This window comes from Podarcis tiliguerta, assembly GCF_965153285.1.
Source record: "Podarcis tiliguerta genome assembly, chromosome: 10".
NCBI lineage: Eukaryota > Metazoa > Chordata > Lepidosauria > Squamata > Lacertidae > Podarcis > Podarcis tiliguerta.
Window position 1 is genome coordinate 43,187,845 of NC_139543.1, and position 18,768 is coordinate 43,206,612.

Here is an 18,768-nt window from a genome sequence, read left to right on the forward strand (position 1 = left end):
CTGTGAAGAGGGATAGATTATTAAACTATTCTGGGAATGCAGGAAAGCCAGAAAGCAAGGAGAATGAACCAGAGAAAGAAAATGGAAGTGAGGCTGGGAGAGGGAAGGCTTTCCTGAATATATTGCCCCGGGGAGGAGAAGGCATTGGTGCCATGAGCAAGTGGGCAGGAAGCAGGAAGGGGCAGAGGATGTCACCCAGAGGCAAATCTGCCATCCCCCCCGGAGAAGGGGCCCAGACTCCAAGTTTTCATTTTTTTAAAAAAAGTAAGTCTCTAGGCCTTTTGGAAAGAAAGTTATAAAACAAAATGTGCAGGCACATTTCTAAGCAATATCTCTGAGACAGGCCAGTCTGGCTGCTCCTGATTTTCAGTGTTTTTAGCTAATGAGTGAAGTTGGAGCTGTGATTGACGAATGAGTTGTTTGGACACCAGGATACTGGAATCCCTTAAGTCCAAAAGAGAAGCTATCTCCTCAACATTATTTTCCCCAAACACATTAAGTGCAAATAGATGTTAAAGAAACCTCTCACCCCCTGCTATGGCAAATACAGAAAGGAAAAACTTTGCATAGCAATGTAGGCAGGTCTCCTGCTGTTCAGGAGCTAAAGACCAGGCACTCATCCAGATTGTTCTCCTGTGGGAGACACAACTACAAGCCCTTGGTTTAGGAAAAGCCAGAGGTGTGGCTGTCCTGATAAGCAAACTCTGCCCTCTGAGTGTTGAGGAAAGTTTGGCAGACTCAGAAGGCAGATATCTCTTTGTTCATGGTGTCGTAGACCGTCATCCAATCACCACCACTGGTTTATAGGAACCCAACTCAGCACAACAAGACTTTATTTGGGAGACATTAACAGATTAGACCATTTTAAGACGACAGATTATATTAGGAGACTTAAATTGCTGCAGTCGTGACTCGAAGGACTGAAGTAAGTATCAATATATGAACAATTTCTACAACCTCTGCCTGGAAGAAATATTAACTGAATGGGACCTGGTGGACACTTGGCAGGCACTGCATCCAGAAGGCAGGGACTCCTCATAAATCAATGTCACACATAGACCTAATATTAATACCAAAAGGTGATCTTCATCAGGTGGTGAGTGCAGAAACTGGGTCTATAACAGTCTCTGATCATGCACCAGTCTCCATTAACTTAAACTTTGGTGCACTTCCCCCCAGGAACCAAAACTGGTACTTTGACCTTGGTCTTCTCACTTGTGCAGCGTCCAAAGAATGTTTAGCTAAACCTTTGGACTTTTACTTTAAAGAGAATGACTTGCATATGGAAATAAAACAAAACGAGAATATGAGGCAAGTCCAGGGGAGGGGGGGGGGGATATGGAAAATTGTTAGATAAATATTGTTAGAGGATGTTTACATGGAAAGACTAATAATATTTTTTTTTTTAAAAAAAGAGAATGACTTGCCAGACATAGGCGCCCCAGTATTGTGGAATGCAATTAAGGCTGTTCAAAGGGTTAACTGCATATGTGAGGTGATCAGAAGGAAGAGAATGTATGAACAAGAGGTTAAAATCTCACTGCAGAAATTAAAAAGCTTGAGGTGATATACTCTGGGAGTGCAAGCCAAATATCTTGTAACACATGCTTGCATTTTCCATGGCTGGGTTTGTTTGTTTTTTGCCCTGACTCTACAACTTTAACAGTTGGTTGATCTTCAATTTTAATTTTTATATGGTTTTATTGAATGGTGTTATGGTTGTAAACTGTGCTGATATTACTTATTGGTATGTTTATTAATACACAAAATGAATAAATGCTTCATGTTCCTGGCTTCTGTAGTTGCTTTTGAGGTTAATGGTTAAACTATAAGATACACTAAGCTTAGAAATATTATCTAGGAATGGCACAAATCTGGAAAGGGGATGGATTAGCGATTAGGGTAAATAGTCTTTCTATCTTGGGCCTGGGACAGTTTCTGGGAAAGCAAAAGGTGAAATGCTGCAGAAGGCTGGTGGAGAAGAGGAAGAGCTCCATTTTGAACAGGGATTCTCCAGGGCATGCATGGCGACCTGTAGGAAAAGGAGACATAGTATTTTGTGCATGAGATCAGGAGGAAGGAGTGGATCGTACTGCACCTATAGGCTCCACTCTGGCCTGCATCTCATGTATTTAAAACCTGGTCAGTATCCACCTCCCCACCTGGTCCCTCATCAGATCTCCGTTCCCCCCCCCTCTCCCTCCCTCTTTCCTAGGCTTTTTGTCTATGCTTGACCTTGCTTGCTATGGACCAATTGCTGGTCGCCATATTCAGAGCCGGGCAGGAATTTGTCCATCAGATTAACCTCATCGCAATACCTCTTCCCCCTTCCCTTTACACTGTAACAATAACTGATGAAATTGCTGCCTCTAGTCTAGCTTTGTTTTACTGTAACTTTGTCAAAGGTCTTGTTATTTACTCCACACAAAACTGCCTTACCACACTACCCACTACAGACAGCTGGCTGGATCAATAAATAGGTTCCAGAGGTTAAAGGGCTGTTCTTCAGTAGGAACAAAGATCTCCATCTGGTGTCAACAGAGAGAACCAAACTGTAGGAGGCAGCAGCGAGGAGGGGCTGGTTCACTTCCGCCCTTTGCTCTTGCAGTCCAGGCTACAGGGAGGCGTAAAATTTAGCTTCCTACGCAGACTGGTCCTCGCAATTCTTTTAAAATTTAAAGAGTGAGCTGAGCCTACCTAGCTATTATTATCTCAGAGTCTCTGGATTTAATTATTAGCCCCAAGTGGCCAAAAGATTAATATACTAATATTAACCCCTTGAATTTGGATCAGTAACAAATGAGCAATCAGTGCAGGTCTCTGGACAGAGGGGTTATGCGCTGTTAGGGTCTCTCTCCCATCAGGATTCACGCCACAACATTTTGCTTATGAATCAAGGCCAAAGGAAGCCCCATACAGAGCGCATTGCTGTAATTCAATCTTAATGGCACTAGAGATATTAAATATCAAAAGAAGAAGAGACAACAAGAAGCAAAAGCAAAGTTGCATTCTGCCTGTCCCACTCCCTGAAAAGCTCATCTATCAGGACTTCCGGGTTAGCGCCTCCGGCAATGGCGGATTTCCTCTGATTGTGCTTGGGTCTGTCTCTTGAGTTGTCCTCAACTGATTTATGTTTCAAGTTGGAATGCCAGCTGTGGCGGTCCACCTGAATACAGCTCAAGACTTGTAGTTTCTGGCATGACTCCATACCCCCCCTTTCTCACCTGAAAGAGGGGTGTCTGTGTGTGTTGACTGATATACAGCCAGCTGCATCCAGCAGCCATGTGTGAGCCTCTCTCTAGTTTAAGTCTCTTTTACTATTTTGACTACAGCCTCCTAAGACAAGGTTACTATACTTAGTAGGGTATAGTATATGGTGCACTAGCACCTCCTAACTTCATGTATATAGTGTGAATAATAATGGTCTTATGGCTATAAAGCACTTTATTTCTAACGGTGTTGCCAAATAATTTTCTTCACCATCAACTCTGAAATGGCTGACAACGGTAAAGGACAAAGATCCTGAAGCTCTGCTGTGCTACCCTGCTGGTTACCCAGGTAGAGGTGTGATCTTACAGCATGACCACTATTTTCTTAACCTGAAATGGAATGCCATTACGGCCTACATCCTCTGCAGCCACAGAACTGCTTGTCACTATAAAACATACTTAAAATGTGCCCAAAGCTGAATTCAACACAGTCACAGACTGCAGTGGTTCTGAAAAATGGCTTATGTATTTCAAATAACCACACACAAATATAAACCACTTGTGAAGTACAATCTGAAATGTCTATGTCTTCTCAATATTTTCTCCTTGGAAGGTAGCCAGGAAATAGGGGAAGTTGGTTGTAAAGTATGATCCTGATGGTTGTTGTTTTTTTATTTAAAAAAACCACAAGTTTGAGTCAAAAGTACATACTCTCTCTTCTCAAGGAGCTGACTATGGAAACCTGTTACTCTTGCTTTCCCATCAGGCGGGAAAGAGAAAGGAAGATAACAGGACAGCTTGTAATCTTTCTCCTTATACCTCAGCCATTCCTCTTTTGGATTTACCTAGAGAGAAAGGTAGGAAGGCCTCTCGCTTGACAAACTGCCCATTTGCATCCAGGAAGTGCTCTGGGTAGAATTCATGTGGCTTCTCCCACATTGTCTCATCCTTTAGCACAGAGGACAGATGATTAAAGACGACAGTCTCCTAAAATGGCAGAGAAACCAAGAGATTAGAATCCATTGCTGGTAAGGTAAGCTTGTGGGTGGCTGGAGCACACATCAGCAGCAGGGGGCCAAGTCCAAGGATATTCAGTGCTGAGTCCAGGCCTGCATGGAGGAGAGATAGAGGAGGAAAGAGCTTATCAGGACCAATGTGTGTTAACATTTAAATTTTCAGGAAGTTCTTAAAGACAATTTGCAGAAATGTGGAGAACTGAATGTAAGATTTGAAAAATTAGACATTACAGGAAAGACAGATTGAGAGATTCTTCCATTCCCATTACAAAATCACCCCTCTGATTCAAGGCAATTGTAGAAGAAGGTATGTCATTTAAATCTGCAAGTAATGTGTCTTATGAAGTACCTGTCTGAAATGTGCTTATTTACATTTATTTACTTATTGCCTCTACATCCCATCATCATGGCAGCATGCATACTAGTAGTTCCTCCTCCATTTCATCTTCTTAACAGGGCTACTGAGGTATGTTAGGCTGAGAAAAGGTGATTGGCTCAGCATCACCCAGTGGCCTTCATGGGCCTGAGTAGGGTGCTGGATTCCCTATTCATCTGTGAAAAAACAGAAAGTTCCTTTTGCTACAGTTCCTGGTATTTCCAGTACTACTCTTAAAAGGGTTTTATACTAGACATTTAGGCCTACCAAGTTCTCTCTCCTTGCAATTCTTCACTATGTGACCATGTTGTGTGATCCTTCCAGGCTGCATTTTACACTAATGGCTGCTGGCAGCATAGAAATTTAACACAAGCTGTTTCTCCAGCATAACATTTGGGGTTGGTTTGCAGTGCTGGTTTACGGTAACAGAAGAGGCAACACATTGTGCCTGCTGTGCGGTCATAATTGCTCCCTATTTAAAGCATGTACTAGCCAGCTTTGAGTTAGTCTGTCTCTTGTTCAATTGATGTGTAAGTAGTTAGTATGAATTCCTGCAACTTTTTTTTACTTTGCAGCCATGAGTTCCAGTTCAATCGACTTTTGCTACTGTTAGCATAAAGATCTCTCACGTGTGACCACCCTGGTTCTGATTTACCTTAGGAATGACAAACTTGCCAACCTCAGTATCTCTGTGGACCATATATGGCATTGCAAAAGGTAAAACATCAGCACATCGTTGAATTTCATGTATCACAGCGTAAGTATAAGGCAGCTTCAACTGGTCTTCTATCACAGGTGATCGTACCCTGCCAATCTTTTCATCAATTTCTTCTTGGACCCTTTCTGGAATATTCATTTAGAAGTATTATTGCATTGCATATGTGTCTTAATCCTTCCAATTCTCCAAGCATGTTATGGTAGCATGTTGTTGTTGTTTGCATAGAAAGTTTCAGCAGCCCTGGACACTCTGCGAGCTTTAAGGCTGAGCACAGATTTGAATCTGGGGCTCCAAGTAGGGGTCTGCTGAATATCCTCCACATAACCCAAATATTGATTCAATCTTTGGTGGGTGGTGGTTTAGTTTATCATTTGTTTATATAATCTATGCAGTTCTTCCCCATTGTAGACATGTACATTTCCCACATCATCTCAGCTGTTTCAAATTCTTTTATCTTCATTAATCTGCACTGTAACTAATAGCTCAGTTGACAGAGCATAGATTTGAGCCCCACATTGGGCAAAAGATTCATGCATTATAGGGGGTTGAATTAGATGACCCTCAGAGTACCTTCTATCTCGACAATTCTATGAAGTAACATCAGACTTAGGTGTTCAAATGCCTATTCGTTTGAAGGCATACATACTTAAGGGGCACTCAGCTATTCAGAAGTGGATATATTTGTGAATAAATAAAAAACCACCTTTTTGAAAAATACCCAGATGAGAGCCTATGAGCATCAACATTTAAGGACACAGATTAAAAAAATTCTCCAGAGTTAGTGCAGGGTTGTTACAAAGTTATACATAGTTAGGACAAAGAAACAGCTTCCAAAATACAAATAAAGTTTTATTGGGCAAAGCAGCTTTGTTTTCCAAGTGCTTGGTTCCAACTGCCTTGTTTCTATTTTGAGGCATTTTATAATTGTAATTTATTTATTGAATTGTTATCCTGGCCTTCCTCCTGAAGTGGAAGTTTTGAATCCAAATCAGATCTAAAGCAATTGCACAGCTAACTTGCCCATGAGTAAGCCTTTCAATTGGAAAACCCCATGAGGGATCAGTCTATCTTCCCCAATACTGATCACTTACTCTGAACCTCAGGATGATTGATCATGTTCAACAGTCCCCAGAGTACAGTGGAAGAACTTGTTTCAGTGCCAGCCATAAACAGGTCAACAAGGATATTAATAAGGTTTTGCTCATTAAAACTGCTATCTGGTTTCCCTTTAGCCTGAAGGAAATGGAACAAGTTAGTAACTCACATGGAAAGAGCACAATATCATGTCATATTTGTTAGAGAATAGTGTGTACTAATGATCTTTCCCCTTGCTATCAATAGTATATATCTGACCAAAGCAAAGTGAATAATAAAGGAAAAGCTGCTCAGTTTCTTGAGAAATACTGCATTTCATAAAGCACATGGGTGTTGAAAAAAATGGCAGCCTCATCCCACAGTAACATCTAATACAGCCTAGCTCTTTCTTTGGCATAATTGCACCGAGCAATAAACTCACCAGTTTCAGAGCATAGGTTGTCATTGTCTGGGCATATGAAACAACTGCTTAATGACTGCTTGTTTGTTTATTTAATTTGTCTCCCATCTTTTTCTCCAAGGTACTTCAGGAGGTGAACTCCAATGCACAAGCTGATGTCAGGGTAAAGAGTTAGAGGTGTCCCCCCCCCCCCAGGTCTTGTAATTTTACTGGCATGGTTTAGATGGCAGAAATTCTAAATAAATCAATCCTAATGAAGAAGCTACAAAAGAAGTCCCAGTGGTTCTGTGTCTATAAATATCTTCCTACCTTATCTATCTCCTCCAGAAATTCATCAATCAAATCTCTTGGGAAGGTAGGATCTCTGGTTTTCTTATGTTCACTCACAATGTCTTTTAGAATTATACTAATATCTCCATAGCGTTTCTGCAGTTTACGATGAGGTCCAGGAAAATAGGACAACCAGGATCCTGCAGCAATAAGCTGGCAGGGCAGAAATCAGAGAAAGAAGAGATATCACAACCTTTTCAGATACAAAAGACATTTAATAAATATTTCACTAGAAGTGAAAGTGCATTCTGATAGGTAGTTCCTAACCAGTCAGTTCTTCATACTGATGGGGAGATTATTCCTTGCCAGCTTCACTCCCATTCCCTCCCTCACATTCACCCTGTGGTACAGAGTTCCAGAGACTGAGCATATCCATTGATAATTAACTTTTCTTAGCCATAATCTGCGGGGATGTTAGGAGATACAAGGGTCTCTGAATAGGCTGGTAGGCTCACATTAGTGGGAGAAGCCAGCTCCGTCAGATATCCTAGTCCTAAAACATAAAGAGCTTTCAATGTCATTACCAGTTATCCGCCAACTTTTAAAGCGTATATTATACATCTTTTTAATACCACTTAGAGGTTTTATGAAATAAAATGAAGGGTGGCCTTCTGTTAAGGTTTACTCAGAGTAAACCTACTGAATTCAATAGACCAGTTTTACTCATGTTCTTTAAGTGAGTCAATTCTGAGTAAAACATAGCTGAATTTTGCACCAAACCCATATTTCTTCATCACACGAAAATGGTAATCCACTTCATCCTATCAAAAGCTTTTCCAACATCTGTCCAAATACTAGTGGATGCTAATTCCTACCATTTACTGTAATCTGATACCTTTATTATTTTGTTCATTATCATTCTGCACCCCGGCTTTAATTAATGCTTGTTAGTAGCATATTGACAATTATCTTTTTTAATGAATGGACTTGTCCTTCTAATTTTCTTTCTGAAGTTATTTGTAATAGGTTTTTCTGCCTCTAATAATTTTTCATAAATCACTTTTAACTTTTGATTGCCTATGTTCGTGTTTTAATCTTGCTGTCTTGGTTTTTAGCTTGTGTTCCTCTTCTTTTTTCTGTAAGAATACCAGGTTTTAAAGATATGCTGAAGTGATGGATTCAGATAAGCACCTTAGTGGGGATGCTCCATAACTCGGATGTGGTAGTCACACAAAACATACACTTCAAATGGCTGTTTCCTTTTAATGCCCAGACAAACTCATGAAGGTACCTGGGGCAAATTTCTGATTGCTTCCTTCATGAATTCCTCAGTCACATGCATTAGCTTCAGGAATGTATTGTCGCTGTATTCAAAGCGGTCACCAAATGCTAGAGTGCAGAAGATATTACTAACAGCCCTGTAGATGAGGATTTGTGGGTCAAAAGGAGAACCTGGATGAGATGTAAGAACAAGGAGCAGACCAGAAGTATGTTGTCATATATTGCCCATTCTTCATTAAACAGCCATTGTTGAGGTTGGCCTTCCATAACTTGCTATCCTCCGGGTATTTTTGGCTTCAATTCCCATTAGCCATAGCCAGGATATGGGAATGTTGGAAGCTGTACTCCACCACCTATAAACTATTTACCCTTTCAATAAATGGGACTGTAAATTCCTGAGATCCTTTGCTACATAACATGGATGTTGTTGTTGGCATTGTCTGTCTCGAGAGAGAATGGAGTGTGTCTCCAGGGGTGAAGTCAAACCACTGTGTTAATAGCACTGAAGCTACCTCCCTGGAGCAGAATCCTGAGCAGTTTGCATGGAGATCCTGGGCTGCCCAGATGACAAAACTTGCCTCTCGGCGTCACTGATGTGAAGGAAAGCAGAGCAATACATTTGGCACCAGCCGGGCTGCAGTAGTTGCCAGAAGGAGGCGTACAAAGCACCATCCAGCCATCTTAGCGGCTCCACAGGAAAAGCAAGGGAATGAGACAGGAATCCAATATCTCTATAAAGAAACAGACTTGAAAGAGAAGTTGCTGAATTACAACCTATCATTAAACTGAAGACTATGGCGAGGCCTGGTCTTAATAGAGATATTGGATTCCTGTCTCATTACATATGCTAATCATCAGCATACTATCCCTTGCTTTTTCCTGTAGGACTAATTGCAGTCGTTAACAGTCGTCCAAAGGTGTACCATACCCATTGAGTCAATCATCCATCTCCTACTACCCTCCTGAGAAAAACCCCACCCCACCCTCCCACTATATATAAGGGTCTGGTGACTTCTGCTTATACCAAGAACAATTTAGTTGGTCTCTAAGGTGCTACTAGACATCATACACACACACACACACACACACACACACACACACACCCCTTCTTGACTGTTGGACCCACTATTGGTCTCATCCATTCAGTCTGCCAGAGCCTGTCTTTGCATGCAATGAAAGCCCCTAACTCACCAAGAGTGAAAGACCCATTGGCTACCCTCACCTTGCTTAGCCACTCATTTGAAGCCATTCCTGGGCTGCAGCCACTATCGCATGCTGACAGCTTCTAGGAGCCACACACGGCAGCTGAGTTTTCCCCAGCAGAGGCACTACTCCTCTTAAAGTTGAATAATAGAAGTAGGACATTGCGGGGGGACTGGGACAGAGGGGCTGACTGGCTAAAATGAGCAACTTCATATCTCTCAACCACCAACCTCTCCCACTTTCTTCCAGTCCTTTCTCATGACAGCAAGATCTGAGGAGGATCTGAAAGGGAACTATCTGTGCTGCTGCCAGTACTGCTACATGGAAAATAATTTGAGGTCCCTCAGATTCTGGACTCCAGAACACCTGGTTATAGTGCTTACATTATTTTGCATACTGGATGAGCTAAAGGGTTGCAGAGATGTCCTGAAATGTCCACACTTCATGCTCGGAGCACCAATTCCTTTGCTACCACACAAGTAATTTAGGTTTTCACTCAGTACATCTCATAAAGAGAATTCTAGTCCATGAAAGCTTATGCCATAATAATTTTTGCATTCTTTATAGGGCCACAAGATTATTAGTAATCATTTTACATGCTTCAAAAATTAAATACAGTGGAACCTCGGGTTATGTACCATCCTCCTTACAAACACTTTGGGTAATGAGCGCTGCTAACCCAGAACTAGGTGTTCTGGGTAGTGAACTTTGCCCCGGGATGCGAGCAGACGTTGCATGCTGGCAGTGCTGCGGCAGCAGGAGGCCCCATTAGCAAAAGTGTGCCTCAGGTTAAGAACAGTTTCGGGTTAAGAATGGACCTCCGGAACAAATTAAGTTCGTAAACGGAGGTACCACTGTATGAGAAGCTTTGGAGATGGGAGTTAGTTTCTGTATAAAGTATAGAGTGCTCCTCATGCTTTGCATCAAGTGAGATCCCATAGCAGGGAAAAAGTCCCCAGGAATGAGATGTACCTTCTTTGGATTTGAACTCAGAACACAAATATCCAGCTTCTTCAGACACTCTTTTTTCAAGCGTTTTCTTCCCCATCCCAAAATTCTTGAGGGCAGAGACAATGAATCGCCTCTGCTCCCTCCAGCCATTGTCGCATGTTGAAAATCCCATTCCTGGAGGATGTATAATATAATATAAAATAATATAAAATAATATAAAATAATATAAAATAATATAAAATATAGTAACATGACAAGTTGTCCAAAGAAACATTCCAAAGTCAATTCTTTGCTTTGCTTAATTTGTTGTTGCTTTTACAAGTGAAGAATGGTAGAGTCCCCATTAAACTGCTGGCCCATTTTTCTGGCCTTCGGACTCGATTGACAACTGCAGAGACTAAACAATGTCTGTTAACTTTCCACTGGGCTGCCTTCCATCTTATGCTGACACACAACCAGCAGATGATAGCTGTCCTGTGGAACAATATGGCTGACTTTGCAAATAAACCCACAAACACTTCTAGTCTACCTTCCTGTCCCTACTTAGTTGTTTACAAGCAAGTTTAAGAAGAAGTTTCTCAAAAACCTCCTGCCATGTCACATGAATATGCATCGTCTCCCAGGCAACAGAGTCTTTCACTTACCACCTGAGATGCCATCCTGGCCCACTTGCATGCCTGGTCACTTCCTGCCTGTTTCTCCAACTGTACTGCTTCTTATCCAGTCCATCAGGGTATCAGCTATACTCACCTCCACAATTCTTTCCACGGTTTAGTAGACTGAACAGTGGAACTTCTGGTCGGTCAACAAAGTTCTCAGGGTTTTGTCCCAGGGCCTCCTTTATCGTCTTGAACCCACTCAGGATGACCATATTTCGCCATCCAAACTGCAGAAAGATGACTGGTCCAAACTTTTTTTCCAGCTTTGATCAATAGGAAGGGAGAAAATTATCCAGGGGGAAAGGACAATAAAAGTAGGGAAGGTATAATGTTGCAGTACAATATATATGGGAAATTCCAGAAAGCACAGACATATTTCAGGCTTGAGGTGTTTAATAAAAATTTTTAATCATTTCGCCAGAATATATATACAGAAAAACTAGTTTTCTCAGGGTAGGGAGAGAGGAGCACCCAAGCAAAAGTGAACATTTCAATGAGAATTAGAGATACCAAACTACAAAACCATTTAGCGCAAGCTGAGGTATATTCCACACTTTGGACAAACAAAATGGCCCCAGCACTTCCCACCTTGGTCACCCCCAAATTTAGAAAGGCATTTACGCAAGCCAAATTCAATATCTTGCCATCCGCACTATTGGAAGGCAGATACAAAAAGATTCCCCACGGCGAGAAGTTCTGCCCATGTAAGAACGGTCATGTTGAAACTGTGGGCCAAGTTATTTTCCACTGCAGACTTCATTGTGCAATAGCCATAAGTCAACAAAAGCAAAAGATTATACAGCTCCACAAACAGTCATATATTGACACAGCTCACAGTCAAATTCTTTTATTGATTTTTTTAAAAAAACTTGTAATGGAGTTTATATTTCCTCGGATACATATTTTAAATCTATTTAATTAGTATATGGATTGTTAAATTCCACTTGGATTGTTTTGATGTTTATGTAAAAATGATGCGGAAATTTTGGTTTTACTACGCTGGCTGTTTAGCCGTAATAATAAACATTCACTTCTCCACAGAGGAAGAGATGGTGTGGGAAGGGATCAGGGCCTCCACAAACTCTGATGAGAGATCAGCCCTATCAGGTTGTTCTACCCATGAACTTTCACCTGACAACAGCAGACTAGCACCTCCTCTCCTGAATCTTATTCTGTTCCAGGTGGGGCTTGCGTCTGCCAGGCAGACTCCGTGGGCAGCTCACCGCACCACCACCCTGGGCAGATGGCTGTGCCGACTCTGTGCATGGTTGACCGCGGTGCCCCCATGGAAGGCTCACCCAGCCCATGCTGCTTCGGGTGCGGGAGTAGCTAGCTATGCCCCTGGTGCTAGCAAAGCCCTTCCCTTCCACCTCTGCCCTCTTTGCATTGCTCTGGGCAGGGAGGAGGTGGAGAGCCTCACTTGGTGGCTTGGAGGCGGCAGGGGTTGCTGTTGTGTATGCTACAGACTGCTTCCTTTTGGTTGAGGAGGAGTGAAAATGCATCATGTAAACAAAGAAACCCTTGGGGACTTTTAAAAATGGTTCATAAAAAGACCAATGTAACAACGCAAAGCCAAATTTAAATGAAAGCTCTCCTTATTACCGTAATCCTAATTCTCTCAGACTAAAGCCACCACTGTATGGTATTAATGTCCTGGGCACGCCATTGAACATTGGTAGCAGGGCTGTGTCAAAAATTAATTCTGTGTGTGTGTGTGTGTGTGTGTGTGTGTTTGCCAATCTGCATCAAAACATTTTTTGCACTTAATTTATTTATTTTAATGTTGCAATACATATATGCAATCTTTACATATTGATACATATACATTATATTTGTAAATTCACATTTTCACATTTCATTATGTACCAACATTTATCCATTTCTTATTTCTTGCCCTGTGTCTTCCCTCCACCCATGCGTGACTTCCTTGTTATTATTATTATTGAGATTGTAATTTTGTATCTTAATAATTAAACATTCAATCTTATATGTCTGCTTAGCTTAACTTAACTTTGTGAAATCAGTCTGTACATATCAGTTAATGCTTGTTGAAGCATCTTTTGGTCATGTATTCTTCTACACATTTCCATTCCTGTTTGAGATTTTGATTAGATTGCATTCTAATTGTTGTCATCATTTTTGCTAATTCAATCATTTCAAAAAAATTATATTGCCAATCTTTCAATGTTGGTACTTCTTCTGATTTCCAATTTTTTGCAATCAATAACCTTGCGACAGCTGTTGCATATAAAAAGATTCTCTTCATGTCGTTTGGGATGTCATTTGTTATAATTCCTAAAAGGAATGTTTCTGTCTTCTTACCAATTGTTGTTTTAAACATTTTTTTCAGTTCCTCATGTATATTTCCCCATTTTAAAAATTTTTTATCACATCCCCACCATACATGATATAAGGATCTCTCTGATACCTTACATCTCCAACACAGATTCGATGTTAGTTTATAAATTTTAGCCAGTTTTACAGGGATTAAGTACCACCTGTAAAACATCTTCATAATATTTTCTTTGATAGTAATGCATGCGGTGAAATTAATATCTGATTTCCAAAGTTTTTCCCAATGATCTAATGAAATCGCGTATCTAAAATCCTGTCCCACTTGATCATTACTTCTTTAACTTGTTCATTTTTGAGTTCCCGTTCAAGTAATAAATTATACATTTTTGATAGATATTTTTTGGGATTGTTCAAAAGTTCTATCTGGAATCTGGATTCTTCTTTTTAGAAACCTATTTTATTGTCAGAGTTAAATTTGTCATATAATTGATGATATTGTAGGCAGGTGGTACAAAACTGTTTAAGTTCTTCATATGGTTTCAATTGTAATTGGCCTTGCTTTTCCCTTGAAATGCTGTTTGTATGTTACCCCTAGTTTTTCCATATTTTTCTTTTTTATTGAAATCATTTCAAGTGGAGCTGCCCACCAGGGGGTCGTTGGTTCACCAATCTGCATCAATTAATGAGAACAAAAACTGTAGCGGAATATTGTGCAATATTATGGAGGGGGTCGGGATTCTAGTACAGCCACTACCTGCCCTGTAGCCTTAGGCTGAAGAACAGGTAATAACTAGCTGTCTAACTAATTAAATAATACTAAGAGCTTGGCAAATGCAATCATTCAGTAACATGCAGTGTCCTCAGAGATGGTGCAGCCAGTACTTACATCTTGAGCAGATTTATGTGGGTTCTTTACATCTAGCAGTAGCAAGTTCCCAATGAAAGGCAGAGGGGTGGGCCCTGGTGGCCAGCGGCTGCTTCTCTTCCTCCGCTTGACATAATCAAGCAGCAGAGCAAGTAGTAGGAGAGACAAGGCCAGAGCTGGGAGGTTGTTGTGGCAGCAGGAGAGTTGGCTCCCCAGCCAAGAGATGGAAGCCGCGATCCCAGCCATTCCCTCCGCTTTCTCTCTCCCCAACTCTTGATCTGCAGACTGGCGGTGTTCTTGCCTCTGCTGGTTTCTCTAATTCTCATTTGTTCTTTTTTATTTATTCTCTGCCTTGAATCACTGTAGGAACATGATGTGCCACTATTAATAGGGTTATCTTAAAAGGTATGCAAGGGCTTTAATACTGTAAATGAGCAATTGCACAAGGACTGAAAGTCCAGTGTACAAGTGAAAAGTTCAGCTAATCGAATTGAACCTTTGTAGGTCAGATAAGGAAGGCCTTCACATGTTTGGAAGTTGAATTTAGGTACCGTAAGTTCTCTTTTATTCTCTGCTTCGAATAACTGTAGGATAAGGGGATGACAGAGGACAAGATGGTTGGACAGTGTTCTCGAAGCTACAAACATGAGTTTGACCAAACTGCGGGAGACAGTGGAAGACAGGAGTGCCTGGCGTGCTCTGGTCCATGGGGTCACGAAGAGTCGGACATGACTAAACGACTAAACAACAACAACAATAAAAAGATGGTATCTTACACCATCTAAACTTGCCAATCTTTGTTGGAAGTGTTTTGAGGCAGAAGACTCTCTGATCCACATGTGGTGGCAATGTAAACACTCCAAAAAGCATTGGGACACGGTATATGAGGAATTATAAAAAATGTTCAAATTTACATTCTCTAAGAAACCCAAAGCCTTTCTACTGACCATAGTAGGAGAGGAAATACCTAAGAAGGCTCAGAATCTGTTTTATATGCAACAGCAGCCGCAAGAATTGTATATGCAAGGACTTGGAAGAAGGAAAGCATGCCAACAACAGAACAGCGGCTACTCAAACTCATAGAGTTCGTGGAAGGATCTTCTTGAAAGGAAAATCCCTCATTGAAGCAATCACTATAAAGAAAATAAATACGAGGAATAATTGGAGTATATATAAAGAGCTTATAGAATTTGACGAAGGAAAAGTGGTACTCAGGAAAAGAGAAGACCTGCAGGAATGGATTATGGGCTGGTTTCAACACCATTAGCTGCACAAGAGGTTCAAAGAAGATAAACTGAAAGGATTTTTAGAAGAAGGGTTGGAATTCGAAAAAGCCCTACTGGGAAGCAAAGAGAAACTAATATCAAAATATATAAAATTATCCTTGAGTGGGAAACAAAGGATGAATTGATGAAAGCAATGACACACTGGGCAATCAACATAGGTTATAATATTGAGATAACCCTGTGGGAAAGGAAAACAACAATGAACTTATTGGTGTGTTATACCCTAAAGGAAAATTTATTTATTTAGGAAACATTATTTATTTAGGATGCTGTATAGATGGTATCTAACTCTCAGCAAACTCTGTACAAAAAAGGATCATATCTTTGCTGGAAGTGCCAAGAGATAGAAAACACCTTTTCTCATTTGTGGTGGTAAAAGGTAAGGGTAAAGGTAAAGGACCCCTGGACAGTTAAGTCCAGTCAAAGGTGACTTTGGGGTGCGGTGCTCATTTCGCTTTCAGGCTGAGGGAGCCGGCATTTGTCCACAGACAGCTTTCCGGGTCATGTGGCCAGTATGACTAAGCCGCTTCTGGCACAACAGAACACTGTGACGGAAACCAGAGTGCACGGAAATGTCGTTTGCCTTCCCTTCGCAGTGGTACCTATTAATCTACTTGCACTGGTGTGCTTTTGAACTGCTAGTTTGGTAGAAACTGGGATGGAGCAACAGGAGCTCACCACTGTCAAGCGGATTCGAACTGCCGACCTTCTGATCGGCAAGCCCAAGAGGCTCAGTGGTTTAGACTACAATGCCACCTAATCCCTTATGTGGTGGAAGTGTAAGTTGGCAAAACAACAACAACAACAACAACAACAACAACAACACACCCTTCTGGGAAACGGTTTATGAAGAACTAAAAAAAAAATGCTCAAAATAACTTTCCCCAAAAGACCAGAAGCCTTCTTACTAGGAATAACAAATGTTGATATTCCTAAGAAGGTACTCAATCTCTTCCTTTATGCCACTACAGCTGCAAGGATACTATATGCACAAAAGAGGAAAGAACAAACAATCCCAAAATTGACAGAGTACTTAGAATTAGCCAGCAAGACAACAAAAATTAGAGACCTACTTTTGAACGTGTGTGTTTTCTCCTTGCTTTGAAGGCAAAGTGAGGGAATGGGGAAATGCCCTTGCAGTGCAGAAAAGCTGTTTTGCTGGCTTGGGAAGCCTGGGGGAGGAGAGAAAGCTGGGCGTGGAGTTGGAAACAGAGTTTGGGAATTAGAAGATATGTCTGCTCAGAAGCTAATCCCACAGAATTGCCACATTAAAGAAATGACAGAGCAGCTGAAGTGGGAGTGGGGGCGGGGGCAGGGGTTGTGTATAGCAGTGCTTACATTGCTTACAGTGCTAACCTAACTGTGCCTCCTCTGAAGTAAGTCCACTGAGTTCAATGGGATTTATTCCCAGCAATCTACGGGTTCCGTGGCCATAGAGGAAACAGCTCTTGCCCTGAAGTAAATCGCTCAGCTCAATGTTCAGTGGAGATTGCTCATGAATGAGCATAGAATTGCACCCTTAAATAAATAATCTGATTGCCGTCCTTTAATGACTAGAAATTTTATCAATAAGTATTACAGTATCTATAATAAATGTGTTAAGTCTTGTGTTAATGTGTCATGGGACTCTGGTTGTTTTCTGCTATAGTGTAACACTGCTCCCTTTCAGGATAATACAGTGGTACCTCAGGTTACATACGCTTCAGGTTACATACTTAACCCGAGGTACCACTGTACTTAATTCGTTCCGGAGGTCCGTTCTTAACCTGAAACTGTTCTTAACCTGAAGCACCACTTTAGCTAATGGGGCCTCCTGCTGCCGCTGCGCTGCCGGGGCACGATTTCTGTTCTCCTCCTGAAGGAAAGTTCTTAACCCGAGGTACTATTTCTGGGTTAGCGGAGTCTGTAACCTGAAGTGTATGTAACCTGGAGCATATGTAACCCGAGGTACCACTGTAATAGGCTTTACATCCAAAGATGGGTGCGCTGGATTTTACCTGTTTATTTATGTGGTATGCTATCATTCAGAGCCAAAGAACAGCCTATTGGAATATGAGTAAATGTTTCTACATGTGCCTTGTGATCTTCAATAAATTGATGTGTGAGTGCTTGTAGAGTTTTGTTGAATACTATCCAGATTGAGAGAAAAGTCTCAGGACGGAACACTGTTCTAATTGAGACAAGATTGAGGTTTACTGCGTGCTACACGCTGAGAGAGAATTTTATGAAGATGCTATATAGGTGGTATTTATCACCATCAAAACTAGCAAAAATGTATAGGAACACCTCAAAATGTTGTTGGAGATGTGGAGAGGCAGAAGGCACGATGCTACATATGTGGTGGAACTGTAGAAAAGTAAAGGAATTTTGGGAAAGACTCTCCTCCCTGGAAGGGAGGGGAGTGGTTGTGGGCGGGAGCCCGAGCACCGCCCCTAGCAGGGGGCAGCTGCCCCCTGCTTTCCCTGTTACCTGGCTGGCGCCCCGCCCACTGACCGGCACCCAATCGGGAGCCGGCGGGGGGCGTGCCCAGGTAACTTCGAGTTACTGCACCAGCCCTCTCCCCGGCCTCATTTTCTCTTCGTCCGCCGAGAGCAAAAATGTATAGGAACACCTCAAAATGTTGTTGGAGATGTGGAGAGGCAGAAGGCACGATGCTACATATGTGGTGGAACTGTAGAAAAGTAAAGGAATTTTGGGAAACAGTTTACAACGAACTCAAAAAGATATTCAAGATTACCTTTGCAAAAACAAACAAACCTGAAGCCTTCCTTTTAGGCATAACAGACATGGATATACCAAAAAAGGTGAGGAAGTGATTTCTCTATGCCACTGTAGCAGCAAGAATTCTAATAGCTAGAAACTGGAAAGGAGATGTAACACGGACTTAACTGGAGTTTGCAGAATTAGCAAAAATGATGGAAAATTAAGAGACTGGACTGAACAAACATTTATGAGGGAACGGGACATGTATACAAAGTATCTCAGAGAGCACTGCAAAAATCTGAACTCGTTGGCAGGCCTGGAGTGACTTCTGTAGGAAAGTAGAAAATTAAGAGAACTAAGATTTATTATTATTGATAAAGATAAGTGCGACAAACCAAAAAGTACTAAAGAACCATGATGGGGTGATGGGAAGTCGCCATA

The 18,768-nt window shown here is 41.4% G+C and overlaps 1 protein-coding gene across 3 annotated transcripts; it reads right to left on the minus strand.

Moving 5' to 3' along the window:
* Positions 1-816: 816 nt before the first annotated feature.
* On the minus strand, positions 817-16,912 carry LOC310658410 (cytochrome P450 2D14-like). Of its 3 annotated transcripts, none has more exons than XM_083400309.1 (10): positions 16,698-16,912; positions 14,360-14,698; positions 11,270-11,441; positions 10,541-10,693; positions 8,376-8,536; positions 7,124-7,297; positions 6,411-6,552; positions 5,281-5,444; positions 4,055-4,196; positions 817-2,032 (listed from the first exon to the last, which is right to left on the minus strand). In XM_083400309.1, the coding sequence occupies exons 2-10, from the start codon at positions 14,582-14,584 to the stop codon at positions 1,854-1,856; spliced, it is 1,512 nt and encodes a 503-aa protein (XP_083256435.1). In that variant the 5' UTR covers positions 14,585-14,698; positions 16,698-16,912; the 3' UTR covers positions 817-1,853. The 3 variants fall into 3 exon arrangements, with proteins under 3 accessions (XP_083256435.1, XP_083256434.1, XP_083256436.1); XM_083400308.1 differs by having other exon boundaries at positions 5,257-5,444; positions 16,698-16,910; XM_083400310.1 differs by lacking the exon at positions 14,360-14,698 and having other exon boundaries at positions 5,257-5,444; positions 16,698-16,907.
* Between the last annotated feature and the right edge of the window lie 1,856 nt (positions 16,913-18,768).